The 23,017-nt window shown below is 44.4% G+C and overlaps 3 protein-coding genes across 3 annotated transcripts; all 3 read right to left on the minus strand.

The window, feature by feature from the left end:
- Positions 1-2,889: 2,889 nt before the first annotated feature.
- Positions 2,890-4,104, minus strand: H6S33_001390 (uncharacterized protein; the record flags this gene model as incomplete). The annotated part of the gene is made up of 1 exon (XM_044832762.1): positions 2,890-4,104. The coding sequence occupies one exon, from the start codon at positions 4,102-4,104 to the stop codon at positions 2,890-2,892; it is 1,215 nt and encodes a 404-aa protein (XP_044694357.1).
- A 6,014-nt stretch (positions 4,105-10,118) lies between these two features.
- Positions 10,119-10,364, minus strand: H6S33_001391 (uncharacterized protein; the record flags this gene model as incomplete). Its single annotated transcript, XM_044832763.1, has 1 exon — positions 10,119-10,364. The coding sequence occupies one exon, from the start codon at positions 10,362-10,364 to the stop codon at positions 10,119-10,121; it is 246 nt and encodes an 81-aa protein (XP_044694358.1).
- A 6,154-nt stretch (positions 10,365-16,518) lies between these two features.
- H6S33_001392 (uncharacterized protein) lies at positions 16,519-22,015 on the minus strand (the record flags this gene model as incomplete). The annotated part of the gene is made up of 6 exons (XM_044832764.1): positions 16,519-16,813; positions 16,881-19,378; positions 19,541-21,114; positions 21,179-21,205; positions 21,264-21,511; positions 21,582-22,015. 6 exons carry the CDS (start codon positions 22,013-22,015, stop codon positions 16,519-16,521), a joined length of 5,076 nt encoding a protein of 1,691 aa, XP_044694359.1.
- Between the last annotated feature and the right edge of the window lie 1,002 nt (positions 22,016-23,017).

The raw sequence follows: 23,017 nt of genomic DNA on the forward strand, positions 1-23,017 counted from the left end.
AAATTGTTCGTCCCTCTTAAGTCCTAAACTTCCCCGCAATCCGAGGAAGAGAGATGTGTTTTTCAACGCCTTCAGCGTAGGCATAGGTAAATTTACGTTATACCTAACATTCACCTATTCAAGCCCACCAAGTTAAAAGAGCCCTACCCCGCCAAGCACATAACCCACGTGGAAAAAGAACCGAAACCGCATAGAATAATCAGACTACTTGTAATAAAATTTGTCAAGAGAAATGTTTACATCCACTCACTCGTGGGACAAGAAAGCAGAGCCTCTGTGAGAGCTTTCCGGCTGATATCGGTCGTGTCGATTATTTCCCTTCCCTTCAAACACAAAGACTGAAGTCCTATCTAAATGTGACACATCTGGGCTTTCTAAACGAGACCTCTCGACAAAGTTCTAGAAGATTACCAGATTCATTGGTCATTGGGTAGGCTGCCACTACTAGTGGCAGCATGAGAGATCCGGTTCTCGCTAACTTGCCGTATGGCGTGAGCATGATCGATGACATGATAGCAAAAGGTACTTGTACACAGCTGAAAGAATGTGTTAATGTATTAAGCCCGTTCTAAGATACCACTTAGCGGTGGTGAAGATGGAAGGTGTCCATAAGATGATCGAAGGATGGGGAAGGCTGATGGGTAATTCGTAGACGTTGTTCTTAGAACATGTTCTGAATTTCAAACATGTACCTACATGTAGCTTCTCAAACTTAATTTTCTAGCCCTAGCATGTAACCCTAGCTAACTGTTTCAACCGCTACAACATTTTCAAATCTAACATTGCCAAGAATTATATACCATCCCTCGCGCTAAGTCCAAAAACGATATATTATTAGCTTGTACCACAACGACAGACCATACCATTAGTAATCGTGGCTTGGAAAGAAGCACATAGGTATGCAAAACCGCGAAGGTAGATTCTCCGGGTTCTCCGACCGGCAATTAATGTGAACGTGGGGAACGGATGGATCTCGGCAATTGGTGGATGGTGCGGAGAGGTTCCGCTGAGGCTGATCATAGAAGGCCGAGGACCGCACGTCTGCGCTGTATCATCGACACAACGTAAAGGAAAAAGAAAAAGAAAAAGTAAAAAAAGGGCACCACCAGCCGACACATGCAAAGGAGTGTCAACGTTGAAAGGTACTCGGGGCAGGTAACAAGAACCTGAACATAAAAACGCGCTAGCAGGGGTCAAAGTGGTTGCTACCAGAAAAACGATGTTCAGGTTCTTCATGCCTACCGCGAGTACTCTAGTTAAAAATTTCTAGTAGGTAATGGTAGGTAAGTGCACGAGTACCTAGCTAGCTAAGTAAACAGTTATACGTTAGCTACTGTAGCTAGGTAGAGTGCCAGCTACATATATACCTACGTACATATAAGTACTCTCTACCTGGCTAGACGTATGCAATTATGCCATATTTGCGCCATGATAGCTGTTTTGCTTCTTCCTCACTTTTACCATTCGTCTCTCTGTCATGTCTCGAGCTCAGGTTTTGTGCTTTTCTTCACGATAATCGATGAGTGGGAGGCAGTGAGGATAGGATTTCCTGAAAGAGGGACCCGGTACCCTGCCCTGCGGAGAAAAAAAACAGACATCCCGCGGGGGCAGCGGACAGGGTAACCCAATCTTCTATTATTCCCTGAACAGCTAGCCCTACAGTAACTACTCTTTAATTAGCTTGAGCTAAGCTTATATACATGTAAGTACATGTACATATTGTACTCGTAGTTTCCTGGCGTTTTTGGACTGGGCCACTATTGCACACACCCAAAATCAGGGTCTTGGCGTATTTTTGTATGGTATGCAATATCAGTCGCGTTCAAAAACGTCAGGAAGTTACGAGTATTGAGTGCATGCATGTACATGTCACGCCTAACCGTCGGGAATCTTCTTCACTCCCGAGCTTCCTGTTTTTTTTTCTCTCTCTCCGTCTATTCCCTTTTTTCCAAGGACTTGTTTCTTTTTTTTCTTTTTCTTTTGGATTTGCGCTGCCGAGAATTAAGATATCGCCGTCAATCGATCATATCACCCGATCTCTAAATCCTGAGAATATACGTATATACCCGGATGAATTCACTAGAATTGGCTAGTTTAATAACTACGGAGGAAGGGTGGTGGGCCATGTACTGAACTTTATCAATAGATATTTATTCAACTATTTAATTAGTCGTTCATGTTGGAACATTCATTGACGATTACCAGAGTAATATCACAGACAGCCAGAAGTTATTTCTCAATACTTAAATATAATTCTCGAAATTGGGGGTTTATTATGTTAGCTTAGGAGAAATGATAGAAAATCTTGAAAGTTATTTATAGCTATAGACTTGCAATTGATAAGACGGAGGTCAATCACGCACACCACTTATCGGTGTGTGTTCTGGGTTCAAGCTTATATTCGCATTATTCAATTGATCAAATGTTGGTTAGATCACTACGAATTGGAGAGCAGTCACGTGAAAGTTCATCCGAACTTATGAATTGTGTCAAAAACGAATCAACCGAAATTCTTATTGGCATATCAAACCCCAATTTCATCCATCCGGCTCCAAGGAAACAAACAAACAAACAAATGCATGACCAAGAAACTGCACATCGTAACCAAAAAGAAACACCCCCAAGAACAAACTTCAGAAACGGAAAAAGTAAAAACGAAAAAAGTGAAATCCTGCATGAAGTGTCGCGGACCATATCTAGCGGCTATCCCGTCCGCACCTACACTTCATGATACCCCAACCAACCAGCCACCGTAGGCATATGCAACCCCCGAACCAAATAAAAAGAAACTCGTGAAGAACTCCCAAAAAGCTATGAACACCGAAAGGAAATAGATACCACGAAACCAAGTTGTTTCAATAAATACCCAAAAACCCAACTAATGCCTACTTAGATAAGCATACGTTCAAGATCAACGAGCTGCGGGTACTCGTTCTTCTTGTCGTAATGGATGTCCTCCTCGCGGCTACCGTTGCACAAAAACTCTTCGAGTAGCAACAACTCTTCAAAGTCGGCCTTATACTCCGCAGCTCTCTCCGCACTTGGTCGAGGAAGTGGTGCCCGCCCGTATCCTCCGTATCCGAAGTGGGCTTGCAGACAAGCCTTCGTCCCAACAACACCTCCCTTGATTGCGCCCCAATCACCTCTTCCGACTACCGCTTGCATCTTCTCCGCCTCGTCCATTCTGCCGGCAGCGTAGAGATTGAAGACGTCAACGCAAGCTCTTGGCGCGATGTTCACGAGTCCGCCAATGACACCCTTGCCGCCAGCGATCAAGGTTTGCAAAGTGAAGTCTGACGATCCGCCAAGAGTCATGAACCCGCTTGGCGCTGCATTTGCGACTCTCCCAAGCTTTCCAGTGTTGCCGCAAGTGAGCTTACATCCGACGATATTAGGATGTTTTGAGAGCTTGGTGACAACGTCCGAATCAAGATCAATGCCCGAAACGGCGCCAGGGTAGTTATAGATCAGGATGGGAACTGGGGATTCATTGGCGACAGTGGTAAAAAATTCGAATTGCGACTGGGCCGTGTAGAGGGACTTGTAGTACGAAGGCGGGAGGATCATGGCATAGTCACCACCAGAGACCAGAGCGTCGTGGCATAGCTCGATTGTTTCACGGACGGATTGCGCGCCACATCCAACGATCACGGGCATATCCCTAAAGCCAGCATCATCCAAAGCCTCGCGAGTTGCCGCAGTAACAATTCTCCGCTCCGCATGACTTAGGTGTACTGCTTCTCCATTAGAACCCTGGGTAACGAGTCCAACAATTCCGCCTTGTGCAAGACGGACTGCATGCTTTCGAGTTGTAGGGACGTCGAGCTCTTCGGTGGTGGGGTCAAAGAAGGCGGGTGTCGGGGCGTAAATTCCTGCACGAAGGGGGCGGTCGGTACAAGACTGGAAGTTTCCACTTCCGCTAGTTTTGGTGTTTGAGCACAAGGCTGAATACCCACTCTTGTTGTGAACATTTGAGACGTTCCCGTGGCGCCCACTGCTAGCAACGTGAGGAGCGCCGGCTTCACTGTGAAGAGCCAAACCGCTCAAAGCAGAAGTCATTTCGTTTGTTTCGAGAGAGGAGGAGAGCTCGTTGGTGTGAGGCATTTAATAATTGACGTTTTCAGTGATATATGGACGAGAAGATTGATCCTGTGTGATATAAAAAGCTCTTGATGATGATGAGTGATTGAAGCTGGTCGCTGAGGGGAGACGAAGCAGTGGTAGTTATAGACAATGTATGATGAGGGAGTAAGTCTGAATGAGAAGGGGACTGATTGACTTTAAATAATAGTAGGTAGATGAAGAAGACTAGAGGGGGGTGGAGGCTTGAGAGGGAATCTGTATGTATGATGAGCTCTTTGGTGTGAGCCCTGCTTGATGAGGCGAGCTAACTATTGATCCTCTCACCTAGGACCCCTTCAACGCCCCCCTCCCCCCTCTTACCTTCCATTCACTCATCCCCTTCCATCCAAAACCTTTGAAGAGGGTAGTGCACGAGCCAATGTCATTTGAACTTCAATTGGCTCCTGCTTTACTTCTTCAAAGGGTTTGGATGGAAGCCTCAGGCAAGGTATCCACTTGACGTCCGAAGCCTCCTTCGCCGAGACATGCCAACCCAGTAAAAGCCCTGGCCAGTGGGGATGCAGAGAAAATTTGATGGCTCTAACGTCCGAGGCATACAAACGTCACGAGCGTAGAGATGAAATGGAGGGGTGGTGAAAAAGAAGGGTTCATGGTCGACGACGACAGCAAAAGCATCAACAGTAGAGCAAAACTCAACGAAACGCCTGACAGAACAGCATACATACCAGCGGTATGATCCCTACTACTGAAGGTACAAAATTTGACCCGTACTTTTGGAACGCAGTCTGGTCCTATTGTCTCCGATTGTCTTGATCTTTTCTTTTTCTATCTATTTACTTCGGTATCCCTGCAGCGGACCACAGCTGATTCGCAACGAACTGTCGGACCAGATAAATGAGCGGTGAGTGAGTGACAGAGTGTGAGTGAGTGAGTGAGCGAACGAGGGGCATAGGGGCGGCGACACGAGTGCGCGTGCCCGCGACATCGAGTATATGTAAAAAAAAAAAGTGTTGGACCTGAGGAGTAACCACCAACCCGCAGAGCTGGGTCGTGGTTCACGGTGGTGGTGCGTGCTGGCGTGGGGGTTACCGTGGGGCGTTGTGCGGTGCCAGTGCCAATATTTGAAACATGCTTCCTCTTTTGGGGGGTAGTTGCCTTCACGTCCTTGTAAACTTCCCAATACCTATGTCGCCCGGATGTCTACTCTACTTGATTCCCTCCTTTACATGTATGTAGTTCTCTCGTTTGTTTGATACTATATGTATGTATGTATGTATGTATGTATGAAGTATGTACGGTACTGTACGTATGTAAGAAGGTATCTTAGACAGAGTGCCCAAAGTGTTTGTATCGACGACATACCTAGACCTAGACCTAGACCTAGGCACTCCTTTGCTCCTTTTCTTGCCTTACCTATCCTTCCCTTTCTTCTTCCCTCTCTGAGACTTTAGGAGGGTATCTTGTACCGAAATGAACGAGGGTAGGTAAGTGTGAAAGAACCATAGGCGGGGTGTCACGCAGCACGGCGTGCATCCAACCGCATCTGCTTAATCCAGGAACATATAACAGGATTTGATTCGTCACAGCCGTCGTCAAGTACTTCCGTATTCAAATAAATAAAAAAAAAGGGGAGAGGGGAGGAAGAGCGGCCACCAGAACACAGCAGTGGAAGGTCACAACCTGCATGGAATGTACCTACATGTACCTACAGAATTGAAAACCTGAGTCGGGTCTTCTGCAGCAGTCTGACAGGCACATCAACCTCCCATACTGGCCGCGTTCGAGACTACTCTACAACCACACATCTACTTTCTCGAGTATGTATGTACAACATACACTCTAGAGTACTTGAATGCCGCTTACGCAAGGACACACATACATGGACAGCAATAGAAATGGTGATTTTGGCCAGCAAACTGAACCCCCCGTCAAGGTACACAACAGGATGCACCCCGCAGTTCAAGGGACAGCGTAACTCGCCGCGGATCAGGCCCGTGCTTGCGGACCTTCCTTGTCGCTACAAACCTCTCAATAAAGTAGGTAAGTATCTACCATACATAATCTTTGAGGCTCGTGATTCATTTGTTCCTGATGACGTTTTTTTAACAAAGCAATATGGAGCAGGCCAAAACGCGCAGTTACGAATGTCTAGAGCTTTTTTCGTCTATCGAAGCATATTTTCTTTTTTTAACTAATTGTAGTGAACCATGGAAGCCCTATTCAGAAGCCCTATTCAACTCTTTTAATTACCTTGCATTCGCGTGCAATCTTACAATCAAACAATATTCTCAAATTTTAGATAGATCTTCAGGCTACCCTTACTGAGAGTAAGACTTTTGCACATAACCAATGCAGGATCGATTCTAATCCGCCCTCAACGAGACATATCAATCCCAACGGAATCTAAATACGATAGCCGTTTGATATCACTATTGACTCCTCATGGCCCATGCTTTCCTTAAATCCCTTATTTAAAAAACATCATCAATATGCCAACTCGAACAGTTGTACACTTATCGATTGACAACTGGCATTGAATGACACATGAGTAAAAAGAATACCACTCTCGTTTTTGTTTCTAATTGCACAGGGCTAAAGTCCGATACCTATTTCCCGGGCTATAGTGCCGGTTCTAGAAGTTGCTAAGTGTTGTATGTGAGACTGAACTCGTAGGGACTAGAGTACATAAGTGCGTTACTGTGTGGTAGCTTGCCGATAGTAAGGCTGAAGGTGAAGTCATTCCAGCTGAGAGTGAAATAAGTTACAATCTGAACCCTCCTTCGCCGGATCTTTACGGTGGATGTGACTTTGATAACCATCGTCCTTGATGCGATGTCGGAAGGCTACCTCACATGACTGATGACATGGCGGTAAGAAACCCCAAGGAAAAGGTTTTTCCGATCTTCACAGTTATCTATGATTAGCTTTGATGTTTTTTTTTCTCTGTTCTGTTTGAGGTGGTTCAAATTCTTTTCTTTTTCTCATTTCCTTTCTTTTTCCTTCTTGGACAGCAAAAGAAATCCCCCCACACGCCGTTAACGCGTCGAAAGGTCCGGTTCCTGAGAACGTTTGTCGAGGATCTACTGTAGGTACTAATCGCAGGGTTTCCTGCTCACACCGGACAAAAATCCAATGACAAGCCTAGTTCCGAGTGTAATCAGCATCGAATTCGTAAACAGAGCCTCCTTCAACCCCCTCTGTATAACGTGTACCGTCGTACAATTCAAGGGTTTTTTTTCTTTCTTTCAACCCCCACACAAAATTCCGTCTGGGACCAACGATGTTGACAGATCTATGAACGTCATTCTGGTTGCCCTTGAAATATTGCCAAGACAAGCCCGTGATTGCTACCAAGTACAGTACTGAGCAACAGATATCCGGACCAAAAAGAAATAGGAGAGAGATCTCTGTCTCGAAACATTCCGGAAGAGTAAGTATTCACATGTGCGAGATTCGCCAATCGCGGCAGCTCTCGCTCAATTCCAATTCCCCGGGTTTTCCTATTCCCAAGATTTTTGACACCAACCAATGCTATTGCCTTGCGGGCTCGAGGCAGGCCGCCCTGCAATGCAATTTAAAGAAGCAAGACCGAACACACAGCCTTGTCCTCCCACGCTGGAGCTGCCTTATCAGAAGCCCTTCTAATAGTAAAAGTACTGCCTTAACGACGATGTTGCTTGATAATCCAGGGTCGACTCGGGTTTCCGGAAGAGCTCTTTCGGGTCCGCATGATAGAATCCGGAAAGGAGAGGGGAAAAGAAAGGAGACAAAGGTCACGGAGACTCTATGAGATACGAAAAAGCAAAAGATGCAATTCTTTGGGAATTCAAAATAATAAACACTTCGTTCCGACTTCCTAAATGGGGAGCCACTTGACGTTCAATGTGAGACCTATCCGCACCTAACCAAGTGAGCGGGAAAGTGGCTAGAGTCTTGTTTTCTTATTATGATGCCACTTCGCTTAAGCCTCAATCCTTATGAGCAAAGTTGAGCCACAGCTTGGATCCCGCATGTTTGGATTCGAATGATTTACAACCACCAACCACCTTCACTGGAACTTCAACTTGACTACATCACCATGCAAGGGTTATCAATAATCACCTCGAAGCAATGGGACTGGAGGGGAGTGGCTCTCCGGATCGACTGATGTCCTTGTATACCCTTGCATGTACATGTATGTTCCTTTTTTCTACTTAATTCTCACCTCATGATGGAATCTTATTGAGAACATAGACATTGCCTATCTCCCCTTTACCACGGTACTTTTGGTCAGGAAGAAGATCATTAATTGGTGGCCTCCCTTCTTGATTCTATTACTAATTTACTATTTAAGGGAACACGGCAAAGTAATCTACTATAATCAGAAAGCGTGGGGGTACACAGACGGATGAATGCTCCATGCTCATAGAACCAAGTAGATAAGCTAGTCTCGACTAGATCATATATTACCAACTAAGTAGTACTCAATAATTCAGTAAGCTTTCGAAAAGGAACCAAGGCACAGACATCCTCGGACGATTATCTTGGATTCAGGTTTCGAAAACAACCTGTGAGATCTTGTGCTCTTTAGACAAATCTTCACTTTCTTACTACCTATGCACTATTCCGCTGATCCTGGGCAGTTTTATTCCCAATTGAACTATTTTGATCTCGACGATGATCGTGCTGACAGAGATTTGAAGAGAAATAAATGGGGAGGAGGACCGTGCTGCGCAGTGGTAATATAATAGTGGCGTTATGGACAGTTTTTTTTTTTGGTCGTACTACTCCACTACTACATCTGTGTTATTTACTCGACGATAGACATCTTGAACATGATCGTGACCTTTAATTCAATGCACAGTAGTGACACGACAGCTCCCAACACAATTTACTGCAATTGAACATCCGAGGGGTCCAGGAAGCAGGTATTATTTTCTGTGGTCCAATGACAATACGCCATAAACATCCATCTCTTTACATCGCAAATACTAACACGGGTACATACTCTAGCTACATGCTGCACCCCAGAAAACATCACGGGTTTTTCTCGGCCCATCGTAACACCAGTCGACCATGTGGACAAATCGTATGAATTTGGTATGTTATTACTACTCAACTAACTATTCCATATCCTTGTCAATGGTCAAATATCGGGGATTAACCTTGAGAGTATAGTTACCCTTTTACGTACTGTATAAGCATCTCTGCATGAAACTCTTGGATCAGCCACTGAATCTTTCATCTACAAACCACGATATCAGCTCCCATACATAAAGTATATCGAATGTGAATATCCACGGGGACATCCCCGGGGTGACCGACTGGTGATACTCATATCACCAAGTGGCGCGCTATATACAACGTTCCTTCCTTTGGAAATGAAACTATTCTCGTACTTGCGGCATTTTGTCTGTTTGCAAGCTGAAATGTTGCAGGGAGAGATTTATCGATACGGCTGGTAGGTATATCATGTACCTACGGAGGCGGATTTTCCCCACATCAAAGAAGTATCACGCCGATCATCATCCTCAAAGATTGCTCCCCACGCCTTTGTATGGCTACCTATTCTTACGTTTCGGAAACAAGGGGGCGACTGGCTAGGCGGGATACTATTACTACATACACATCGACATCAAAGCGTTGCAGGAAAGGCGTCTTTTTCAACTGGTTTCCGGACAGGTCCCACTTCGACGGATACCTTGGCAAATCCGGGGAAATCATATTGAATTTTCGGTATTCGGGCTAATTAGATGGGGGTACATCTTGCAGGGGCGCTAAGGTGGGGGGGGGTGGAAATGATTATCATCGGGGAAAGTACAAACCACAGGATCGTGAGTACAACATACATATCGACCTATACGCTACTACATCAATGGGGGCGTGATTTTTGCGAAAGGTTGTATTGAAGGAACATTGGGGTTTGGTCTCGCGAGCTCGGTAAAACGGGTAGAAACGAATGGACAACTCTACGCATCTCGAAGAAGGCGGAAACACATACATATAGGTGACCATCGATCAGGCCTATCCTGATACGATGTTGCAATTACAAAAGTTCACAAATTGTCTGGCTCCCGGATCCAAGTTCCCTGTACGTCTTTAACGCCATCCAATTCGTGGAGGTGATCTTTACCTGGCGCGTCGAATCGCCGTACGGGCTTCGATTGGGGTTTGGGGCCGTTTTGCCCGAGCGTCAAACGTGGGGGGCAGAAATAAGTCTTTCGTTTTGAACGGGCATCCTTGAGCCTTTTGGCTAGTTCCACGCAGCTGGAGACTTTGTTGATCTTACTGGATATCGACATTATTGCAGTGTTTTACCCGGTGCCTCTTGTGGCTATGAAAAAGCGGCGAAGAGCAAAACAGATATTGCATTGAGATAACCCGGCTCAGGTTAATATCAAAAATTATCTAATATCTCCCATCATCGAAGATGTCGGTCATTGTGGTTTGAAACGCACAGAAACCTACAACATTTAAGAAAGACACCTCCACGACTACAACACGGCTATAGAATAAAAAGAATTAAAGTCACAGGTCCTTATTACTTCAATTGAAGGCTACTCTTACGCGTTTATTGCACCCTAGGCTAAATAATAGTCAATAGGTCGATCTTTGACACATACCTGGAGCTTAAGTAGGTACAAAGTTGTATCCGTGGACTACATGTAGCTACCCAGCAGCTGCGGCCAAGCGAAGAACTTCTTCGCCACTTCTCCGCATATTTCTCAAGTCGGCAACCAATCTTGCTATAGATGTCTGACGGGTAGGTATGGTGCAGACATGGTCGTGCCCAAGGTTTAAGTTTGGGGGTCACCTGTATGAATTGTCTCTGGTAGTTTTTGCCTTATCTTACGTCCTCGCGTGACCTGGGTCTCTCTATCGCGATAACGTTGAAATAGCCGGTCACCTATCCTGATTAGGTCACGATATCATAAATACTCAACGTTAATTTTGGCCTTGGCGCCCAGAATAACATCTGATCGCGACCACTTACAGTACTAGGATTCGAACAGTACAAATCTCTAGGCGCGAAGACTTCAATCTAAGGATGCCCTTGAGAGGCGATGTATGTAAATTGACGATCGGCACTGAAAGCTGAGAACTTTTGGCAACAAACTCATGCATCACCCAAGTCTGTGCTCAGGCCCTGCATACCTACATAACTTTTTAAAAGCCTTGTGCAGAATTGCTATACGTGTTCAGCTACGTTCGATGGAGTTTCTACTGAGATTGTTTGTTGGCTTGCAAACAAGACCGTGAGACGTCATGGCTAAAAGCTGGAATACTTCTATCAGATCCTATAACCGGTACGTTGTTTCAATAGATTTAATCACCGACAAGGTAGGCATAAATATATCATGTAGTCCTTTTTCTAATGCTCTATATAGCTATAACTAACGTGCTACTAATCATAAGACATCACTCGGGGATCCTAGTGCATTGCTATGACAGCAACTGCACCCGTGGCAACCCTTCACAGAACCAATGACAACAAGGGACCGGTTCCCAATAAAGATATACATATTTCTCATCTATATATCGGGCCTAAGTTAAGGGGCAGAGTGGCCACAATGTGGCTCTCAACTTCTATCGTGATTGTTTAGCATACATATCACTCACCCATGCACTGTCCCAATAAGATTTCCCCCGAAATCACCCCGAACTCACGCTTAGTAGATATAACCTCACATCTGGATTTAATTCAAGAAGATCACGGCATCGATTGTCCTACTGTCGAAGGTAAAGCACTCTGACTACTCTAGTACATATAAGTGCATGTAGCTGTGCTCAAGCACATAGTCACGAACTACATGTGTACATGTACCTTAGCGAACCATGAAAGTGCACATTCCCACATTGGCTTAGCTCGACATGTACATCTAGTGATCCTGACCCCCACGAGTCCCGTCTTCGACACCTGCATTCCTGGATCGACGCACCATAACTCCATGACCTGCGATCGAAATTCGCTGTTATAAAAGAGTTTTTATGAGAAACGCGTTAGTGGTGGTGTTGAAACCCCGGTTATGGGTAGCATAGAAGACTATATGTAACTAAATGGCCTCGGTGTCACAACAACCGTACATTTGTCCGAGATTATAACTCCAGGACAGTAGGAGCTCTATAAGTTTCTTATTACTACCGCGATAGTACTATATAGTTATTCGATTGCTTCATGATCGATCAGATCACGTGTTTTTATTTATTAAATTATTCTAGTTGGTGGGTGTACTGCAATAACTATTCCCGAAGAGAGTAAATCCCAAGAATCAATTTCTATGACCTATCATTTCTAGCAAGACTACCATTGAAGTGGGTGCTCTAGAAGACATTGCAGTAGATCTGTGCAGCTGGGTATGACGCTCATCTCGTACTATATTTACTTTTGCACATTCTAGAAATAAGTGTCAAATGACTTTATGGAGGGTCCTATATGTAAAAGAACAATTAATCAATACGAAGGCTTCCGATCTTATAGCAAATACCCGATCATCATTCTCCGCAGGTTGTTTGAGGTTACGATTAATTTGCAATAAAATCCTGTGTCGAGTGCTTAGACGTGACGCACACAGGCCTAGGTAGGGCCCCCACTCCTCAGCGCATGGTAACCGCACAGCTTCCCATGCGCTATGCATGCATGCTAAGAATGTTTTGAAACAATGTGCATCTTCTCAGCTCCAATCAATCCGCTGTTGATACCCCCACTTGTTCATCCCTCAATAGTCATGTCATACTCTTCACCCATGTGCTCATGATCACCCCACATCGCCCCCTCATCATCGTAATTATCATAAGAAAGGGAGCACGTGTTTTAGAGGAACTTAATTATCAACACATGGTTGTTATAGCTTCCCTTCTTCCCATCCTTCGGACTTACTACTAGCTTGGATGACTGCTGTGATGATGCTTACTTTCGGTCCTTCCATTTGAAAACAGTAGCTAGCCGCTCCCTCCCATGCTCTTGGTTTCACGTCAAAACCAATCAATGGTTCCTTAGTAGTCAATCATGAGTAGAAGGGTTTCTACCATCAGCCTTCGGAGTCCAGGGTACTCCGGCATCTAGGCAACATATTTTAATCAATATTTCGATGACATACGTACACACACATTCCCATAGATACATTGTAATCCAAAAAATATTACCTTGCGAATTGCTTTAATTACAGATGACTACTTTCACGCACCCAGTAAAAGAGTGTAAGTAGCTATACAAGCACCAAAAGTAGCTCGCAAAAGGCGAAAGCTACATCTCCAGAGATGTCCAATTTCGCGACTTATCTAAGGATATATCGGTATCTAAGTATTAGCTTATACCAACCACCTCATTCTGTGATAATATATTTATATTGGAATGAATAATGCATTTAAACTAGCTCAGCATATAAGTGAGACGACTTGTCATTCAGAAGCTGCAGAAGAAAGACATCCAATACCTTATTGCATCTAAATCCTTTTCGCGCGGCCCGGATTCGAATGTTCGCTGTAAACCATTACACGCATTTGCTTACCCACTTCGGATCCGTTTTCCTATATTCATGTCATGTGTCATTAGTACATTAAGCCCCATCATCGCTGGTTACTAGGAGGGATACATGTTAGTAGTTATCCATCAAGTCTATGGAGCAGCTCCTAGAAATATGGAGATTTAGAATCCACTCCGTGTTGCATGTTCTGGGCCTATTTATTGTACGCAGTTCTAAGTCTATGACATGCAATATCTAACATTTTATCCCCAAAACGCCCCCCCAACCGCCGCCATTATTACACTCAAGAGGTAATAAAGAAACGAGGAAAACAAATGCCACTATTCCAATACAATTTTGACTGTTTCTCTCCTTCTATAATCCATTCTTTGGCCAAGTATAACTCCCCCTAGTCTGAATTTTCTATGTATATATATATGTATGATCTGTGAATAGTTCCCCTTCCAACTTGATGACTCCCGTTTTTCTTCTTATGTCTCCTAACTGGTGGTCAGTGTATCCCGATTCCTCCTGTAGAATCCACCGATTGGTAGTAAATGGTTTAGAATATTAAATCTGACTACATCCGTAGCTACGTAGGTACACACCTCGGCCTGGTGAGACATGCAGATTCAGGACCCAAGGTAGGCAGGTTTATGCTATAGTCCGGTGACTTTACGCCCTTCATGGCGGCGTACTAGGATGTAGCGAAAAGTGATCAGAATCTGATAAGACAAATACACATATTCATCGCAACATTTACTTATCAGATTCTGATCACTTACCCACAACACCCGGTACATAGTCGATCGATCAGTCATGCATACAAAAACTTGATAGTCACTACATGTAGCTGGCTACAACATAATTAGGGAAGGAGGTTCTCAAACTATGTATACGCCTTGCCAGGCCGACAAGGCCGAATGACTAAGTCACTTTTATAATATTATTATTAAATTAAACTGTGGCTTAATTAGTGACTTTGCCACGGCCACGACAAGATGGAACATTCTGTATTACTATCCCAGGGATGGAATCTATCAAGATACAGAAATGGCATTTCGAGTATCTAGCTAGTACTAGAATACTACCAGGATCAAGGAGGATATAATACCGACAGTATTAGTAGTTAACGGGATGTATTATAACAGTCGTGAATCAAGGCCTATAGCCATGATATGCCGAGGCCTTCAAGTCGTTGTTTCATTGTCGACAAGTACTAAAATATGGTCATCTCAGCCGGCCGGTAAGCGCTTGTGATATGACTATAATACTCCCGGATGCTATCGGTACTTACATGCCTTTTCTTGTTTTGATAGTTTACATGTATATAGCTATTGGCACAATACTGCAACTGAGAGGCAAGATGAACATTGCCCACGAATTGGTAGCGGAGATCATCAGATTAATTTATGTCTCTGTACTAGCAGTGCACTGTCAGAGTCAGTCGGAATTGTCGAGAAGACGTGCGCCCTGTATTCTGCGAATTCTTGAGACTTAAGGCAACATGTGGGGTCCGATAGGGTTACAGTCATGATAAGTTGCTTATATAGGGATGCTTGATTAGGATATTAGATGTGACGGTTTACAGCAGAACGAGCCCAAGTACACTGTGTTTTGATATTGCAATGGTTTAGATCATATACGATCACTCGCAGTATTCAAAAATTAAAGTCTTGTGCCCATATAGCCATTTACATATTTACAGGGATTAGACATGGGTGATTCTACTGATTATGGGAAAACTTTTTTGGGGGTATAAATTTAAATCATATATATAGGATTTATGTACTAAAGTCAAGCTATGATGGCAAAGGACTATAAAGGGCGGGAAATTCTGTTGAGATATATATACATGAGTACTTGTACCTGCAGCTGTATGTGCACACGTACAATTGAGAAAGACTACCTGCGGGAGTGCACTGCACGGGTGCTATAACGTTGCCTAGGAAGAGAGGAAACCGCGCTAATCACTTATACTCTTAAATGGATGGATCTTAAGGGTTGGTCTGCATAAGATTATCTATACATTACATAATATTACGATAAATAACCAGAAAAACAGTTCTGATCAATTTGACCTAGTACAGCGCTAATTTTGGTTCTAACGTTCGGCATTGTTCTGATCCATCGACCAAGACGTCGATTTGGCCAAGTGCGCGCACAATTCGCTAAGATTGATGGATAGGGCGATCATTTCAGAAGGCCCATATTATGATGAATTGGGCGTACCGTCAATCAAGCTCGCGTAATAGCTCTACTCCAGTCATCAAGTACGCAAAGAGAAATCTATAATAATTGCACCCTCTCGAAATTCCATCAAGCTTCCAGCGTTCGAAGGCAACAGGGCCTATTGTGTGCTAATAAATACCTCTCTAAATTACATCCCTCCAATAGCCACTGTGGGGTTGGAATTTTTACTGTGCTCTGTTTGAACGTCGACTGATTGCAAGTCAGAACCTGCGGCCTGATATAAAAGAAAACAATTGAAGTCTCGTACTGAGCATCTGCCTTATTGAAAGATCAAAGATATCCTATCAAGTATCGGCTTTAAGCATCAAGTGGGTTGAAGTCATGACCACATTAATTAGTAGACCTACGCCGGAAGCGACCTCTTGATCATTGGATCAAAAATCCATCAAGACGCCCATTTGGCCAAAGGGTCGCCCCTTTCATCATCTTGCTCGATAGCGCGCCCACTTGACCAAATGCACGTCTTGATCAACGGAGTATAACAGCATTGCGACCTGAATTGACAAGTGCTACTATATTCCAAAAACTAAGAACTAGATGTAAGGTACCAGCAACACAGATATATCTCTCATATATTGTCAAAATCTTGAAAAACGAAAGGATTTTGCCCAAAGTTGGTATACACCTCTCCACCTGGGCCTTCAAATCCAATCATAGGATATAGTTGACCTGTGATATCTTCCGCGGTAAAATCTGATGAATCCACACTGTGTTAATGATCCTCCGGCTTTACTTTTATTCATAGATCTAGGGAGCTAGAACCGGGTGGTCGGAGGTTCATAGATTCAAAGTTTGGCATACCTAGTAAGAGTTTACCATTTTTGGTAAAGAAGATCATTGACCGGTCGAAATTGACACCGCATCCGACTACATCACCACTCGAAAAAGTCGCATATTGCCCACCATCGGCCGCGGGGGGTTTTTCGCCCGCGAAAAAAGGACCCTCATGCCCGTGGTAGCCATATGATCCGAAAATTCGGCCCGGCATTTCTTTGAAAAATAGATAATCTCGCGAAACCCCGATGCAGATTTCACTAAATGGGGATTCTGAATGTTAGCTTAGAAGATTACCTGTCGAGAATCAGCCTTGAATATATATACCCGGTTACCCCTTCGATTATTTTGGCCTCATAATAGCAGTTATCCTTCTCTGCAGGCATACAAAAATTACTTCTTACGACCGAAACCCACTTCAATCTTGCTATGTCTTCTTGAAACATTAGAGTCGTCACGCCATTGCTGGACCAATCATGGTTCCTACCTGAAACTCTTACATGGAGGTTGCCATCTGAAAGCTCAATGTGCGTAGATTTGTCTTCTGGGCTCCAATGTGTGGGGGACTGAGTAACGATTTGATGGTCGCCGGAAGAGGAAGTTTGTAATTGAGATAACCGCTCAATTACTTGTGCTTTTCGACTTTTCCGGGCACAATCGATTGGTGACCATCCCTGTATATCTCTCGTGTGGGGATCTGCTCCATGCACTAACAAACTTTCAACAATATCTAAATATCCACAGGAAGCAGCTACATGGAGTGCAGTACAACCCCGCAGAGTGGCCATATTGACATCTATCTCATGATCCAGAAGTAACCTGAAAATATTGCGATTCGCCCCTAGTGTGGTCAGCTGCAGAAGCCCTGCAGAGATCCTGAACGTGGATCCAATGGCGGCTTTGTTTGATGTTGCCAGCTTGTCGAGGATGGAACTGACAATTTCGTGATGCCCATATAATACTGCGAGGTGTAGGACTTTTGATAACTTCTGTGGTTTACTTTCGATGTCTGCTCCCCTATCGAGAAGTAGACTGACAACGTGGATGTGGCCTTGATATGCAGCTGAATCTAGGGCAGTTGTACCACTCCGACTTCTACTTTCGATGTCTGCTCCCCTATCGAGAAGTAGACTGACAACGTGGATGTGGCCTTGATATGCAGCTGAATCTAGGGCAGTTGTACCACCCTGACTTCTACTTTCGATGTCTGCTCCTCTATCGAGAAGTATACTGACAACTTGGGCGTGGCCCCGCCGTGCAGCGTTGTATAGAGCAGTTGAATCATAGTGATCTCTACTTTCGATGTCTGCTCCCCTATCGAGAAGTAGACTGACAACGTGGATGTGGCCTTCATATGCAGCTGAATCTAGGGCAGTTGAATCATACTTATCTCTACTTTCGATACCTGCCCCACTATCGAGAAGTATACTGACAACTTGGGCGTGGCCCTGCTGTGCAGCTTTGTGTAGAGCAGTTGAGTCGCGCTGGCATCTGCTTTCGGTGTCTGCTCCTCTATCGAGCAGTAGACTGACAACCTGGGCGTGGCCCTGCTGTGCAGCTGAATATAGGGCAGTTGTACCACGCTGATCTCTACTTTCGATGTCTGCTCCCCTATCGAGAAGTATACTGACAACTTGGGCGTGGCCCCGCTGTGCAGCGTTGTATAGAGCAGTTGAATCATAGTGATCTCTACTTTCGATGTCTGCTCCCCTATCGAGAAGTAGACTGACAACGTGGATGTGGCCTTGATATGCAGCTGAATCTAGGGCAGTTGTACCACTCCGACTTCTACTTTCGATGTCTGCTCCCCTATCGAGAAGTAGACTGACAACGTGGATGTGGCCCTGCTGTGCAGCCATGGTTAGGGCAGTTGAATCATACTGATTTCTACTTTCGATGTCTGCTCCTCTATCGAGAAGTAGACTGACAACTTGGGCGTGGCCCTGCTGTGCAGCTGAATATAGGGCAGTTGTACCACGCTGATTTCCACTTTCGATGTCTGCTCCCCTATCGAGAAGTAGACTGACAATGTGGATGTGGCCTTCATATGCAGCTGAATCTAGGGCAGTTAAATCATCCTCATCTCTACTTTCGATGCCTGCCCCCCTATCGAGAAGTATACTGACAACTTGGGCGTGGCCCTGTTCTGCAGCTATGGTTAGGGCAGTTGAATCATGGTGATCTCTACTTTCGATGTCTGCTCCTCTATCGAGAAGTATACTGACAACTTGGGCGTGGCCCCGCCGTGCAGCTTTGTGTAGAGCAGTTGAATCATAGTGATCTCTACTTTCGATGTCTGCTCCCCTATCGAGAAGTAGACTGATAACGTGGATGTGGCCTTCATATGCAGCTGAATCTAGGGCAGTTGAATCATGGTGATCTCTACTTTCGATGCCTACCCCACTATCGAGAAGTATACTGACAACTTGGGTGTGGCCCTGCTGCGCAGCTAAATGTAGGGCAGTTGAACCATTATTTTTGATTTCAATGTCTGCTCCCCTGGCGATAAGTAACTCCACAACCCCGCTATGTCCCAGGCGTGCAGCAACATGTAAAGCCGGTAGTACTTCTACAGCTTTATCATTTATATCTGCCCCTGCTTCGAGAAGCAACTCTATCCCCTCCACAGAGCCAGTGGAAGCTGCTCGGGCAAGTACAGATCTACCATATCCGTCTCGTATGTTGATCGTCGGAAAACTGCCCAGAATAACCTTCAGAGTATGTAGACTCGTCCGATCACTCAGAGCAGAAACCGAATACAGAAGTGCGTTCTCACCTGAGCTGGAAGTCTCGTTGATATCGGCATTACAGTTATGCAGAAGGTACTGTATGACGTGAGGTAAGCGTAGGAAGCAAGCGGCGTGGAGCGGAGTGATCATTTTGGGATAATCTGTGGGATCATGTCCTTTCTGTATAAATGTTGTGCGAAAGAAGTATATTTGATGCCAAAACTCCAAAGCTATTGGCTGCCTTAGAAATCGACATACGAGTTCCGTGACTAATGAGTTTGCCGATTTATGCCCAAAGGTTTCTCCGCCACATCTAACATGATCTGCCCATAGAAGAACTGCATACTCAAGGAATGGATATTGCGCGATACGATCTTCGAGAAGCATGTGTATGTTTTTTGTATCATTAATGTCGATTGGGGAGGCACTGGGTGTGAAAGGCCTTGGAGGAATATGCTCGCGTTTGATAGGGCTCTTCTTGAAATCTATAAACAGAAGGTATGTGAGGCATGTTATCGCTATTTCGTTATGTCCTTGCTGCTCGTCTATTCGGTATCTGGAAAGGTGGGATCCAAGCCGTCGGCTTTTATCGAAAAAATAATCCTTCGCTGACTGATGAATAAGGCGGACTGTTGCTTTAGGGTCTTCGTCAACATCGTTCTCTTGGGTGTCGTCGTCGCTATTGGTTATCATTTTTGGATCCCCCATTCCCGAAATCATCTCTAAAAATGAGCCACAGATAGTACGTATATCACGGGAAACGTTGAACATCAAATGCTCCTGGATAGAATCGACAGAATATGAAGACTCTTGTACAGCCATTGCTTCCCTAAATTCGGGGATTGTCAAGGGCCTTGGGGCCAAAATGACCCAGCTCAGCATTTTCCGGGCGAGAGCTAGGTCATCAGGATCGTTTTCTAGGGCCTCCAACATCCGATCGTAGATCCCGTCTAAGCCTTTAGGCAAGCCTTGCATGAGGGCTTCTAGCTTTTGGGCGGTCAAACCTCGTGCCCTATCCAACTGCTTAATTGCCAATAATACCCAGAGAAACATTCCTTCCGAGCGCTCCACCAACATATTCCAAAGTCTGTCCTTGACATCCTTCTTCAAGCGCAATCGTTTTTGCAACCTCTCCATTCCATCATCAACGACTTTTTCGATGTCTGTCTTGACAATTTCTGGAGTAAGGTAGATAACTCGGGCAGTCGTCAAATCTTCCTTTAAACTCTGAAAAGGTCGGCTTGTTAAGTAGAATTTTAATTTTGGAGAGTCCTCTGATTCTTTGGATTCCTCGGTCATTTTTGTGATTAATAGGGATAACTCGGATATTGATTCTGCTTCGCACTCATCGAGGGCATCTAATATGCAGTAGATAACCTCTAGGTGAGAGGCTGCCACCATGATAGTAAACATGTCCCAAAGTGATTCCAATGGCCATAGAATGACCTCTGAGCTGGATTTATTAAGGTTTGCCTTTTTGGCGATATAGGGGAACAAGGAAGGTATCTGGGAAAGGAGCTGGTGAACTATAGCTGCAAGAACATCGGTGGCAGTAAGGTTAGGATTATCTCGATTGTTGCAGAAATAGTAAAGAACTTGTGTATTTTTGGGGCTTGAGCTGGAATGCTGCAAAGTTTCCAGAACATGCCTAGAAAGGACGGTCTTTCCCGATCCAGGCTTGCCCATAGAATACAAGACAGATGTGTCCTGATCTGCACACCAAGCTAGGTATTGAGGATGGGTGAAGATCCATTCGCAAGTTCCGGACTGCGGAATTTTTAGTTTTAGTTTTTCGCCATAGTAGTCCGGATGTTTTAAAGACAGCAGAAAAGCTTTCATTATATTAGTTAAGTCCTATGCGGGCACAGATAAGTATATAAGACTCATTCTAAATACCTTCGCGTTGTCGATCATGGACCATCGCTATAATATAAAAATGTAAGCGATATTATGTCAAGAATAATTTGATATTCATTCATACCTTGAAGTTTTCGGGCCGAAGTTAGATTTGTTGCCCATAACTTATCAAACTCCACACCTTCAAGCCTCAAGAAAGCCCCAATATTCGCCCCGGGCTCTTGCATAAATTCTTCTTGAACCTTTCGTATAGTTTGGGAGATGATTTCCTCTAAATTCTTCGTAGAGATCTGGCTAATCACATCTTCGCTGGTGGATCTAAGTGCACTACTTGTATCCCCTTTCGAAAGCTTAGGGTTGCCATCTTCGATCCTGTGGATAGTTAATTGATCATCAATATTCATTTTTTGAATCTAAGCAAGATCTTGAGGGTATGCCAAACCTTTTCGACGTATCTGCGATCAATACTAAGCAGATAGATAGCTTCCGTGACTGCAGCGCAGTGACCGCCTCCTTAATATCGTCGTCTTTAAAGAACGCCTTAATCCCTTGGATTCCCCGACGGTGTAGTCTGCTGCTATCATCACATAGCTTTGAGGTAAGCGGTTCAAGGAGTGCTTTAAGTCGTTTTAACTCAGCTCCGCAGGTGTTAACGGCGTTTACCAGAGGGCTCTGGCCGGCATTGATCTTTTGGTCATCTTTGGCTTGGTTTAACTGTGTGAGTATGAGTTCTAGATCCTGGAGCTCCTGATGTAGCCTTCGGAGACTGTGAGGAGCATCAACGATTTTTCCTATCAAGCTCGATATGGATTTAGCTGCTTGTAGAGTTACCGCAATAATCCCAAAAGCGCCAGAAACTGCGCCCAAAACCTCCATTGCGAGTATCGAAATTGCCGTTTATTGATGTGCCTAGTGCGGGGCGGGTATCATAGAACCGACAGATGCAGCAAGATTAGGTTCTTCTTGTGTAACACAGGTGGGAGTCAAGGATTAGGGACTTTTGAAAGAGACATCCCAATAGGTACATGACGTACTCGCATGTATTTGCGCAACCAGCAAAACACACAGAATCTCGAGAGCTTTCCCATCTCCCCTGAAATTATCCATCTTTTATCTAGACACCTGAAAGACTCTACAGGCCACTTTTAGGCCATATCCATAAAGAACGAGGCGAAGGGTGTCTTAAAAGTCCTTTTTATTGCTTTCTTCTCCACTTTTACCAGTATCTCAATTAGGCCAAGTATTTGAAGCATGAATCTCCCTTATCGAGTTATACTATACTTGGTCGTTGCAGTTTTGGTATAACTATGGGACTTTTTATGAATTGTTGAAAACCTCGATTTTTGGTGTGTTTTGTTGGTTGGGCAAATACATACTTGACAAGCGAGTATGTAAGCCTTCTAATTGCTATGTGTGAGGCTTAGAAACCAGGGCCAGTGGACATTCCATGTCTTTTATACGTAAATAGATACATACATGTGCCTCTATCCCTCGAGTCTCGATCGTTTTTACGGTAAAACGCTACTGGGGTATACATCACCCAATTCCATGAATCTAGCGGCGTTGAATTAGATGAGTAAATCGTGCTGACATACGTGGACATGTATGAATCAAATTAACATTCAGAAGTGGGAACATCCGAATATAAGATATAACAACTACATGCAGTATTTTTCATCGTGTTTGGAGCATGTTCTTTGATAGAGTACTGCCTTATCTCATTTATCTGCTTTTCCTATTTAGTGTCACGCCGTTTTCCTGTTCACTTTTAGGATTAGGATCGTACTTTCATCGACGGATATCATTTCTATCAGATCAAGCAGACCTCAAACCCGGCCGGACAAAGGTTATAAGCCTATAGGCAGCTTATAATTAATA

The sequence above is a fragment of the Morchella sextelata genome, assembly GCF_020137385.1.
Source record: "Morchella sextelata strain SCLS chromosome Unknown scls_10, whole genome shotgun sequence".
Lineage (NCBI taxonomy): Eukaryota > Fungi > Ascomycota > Pezizomycetes > Pezizales > Morchellaceae > Morchella > Morchella sextelata.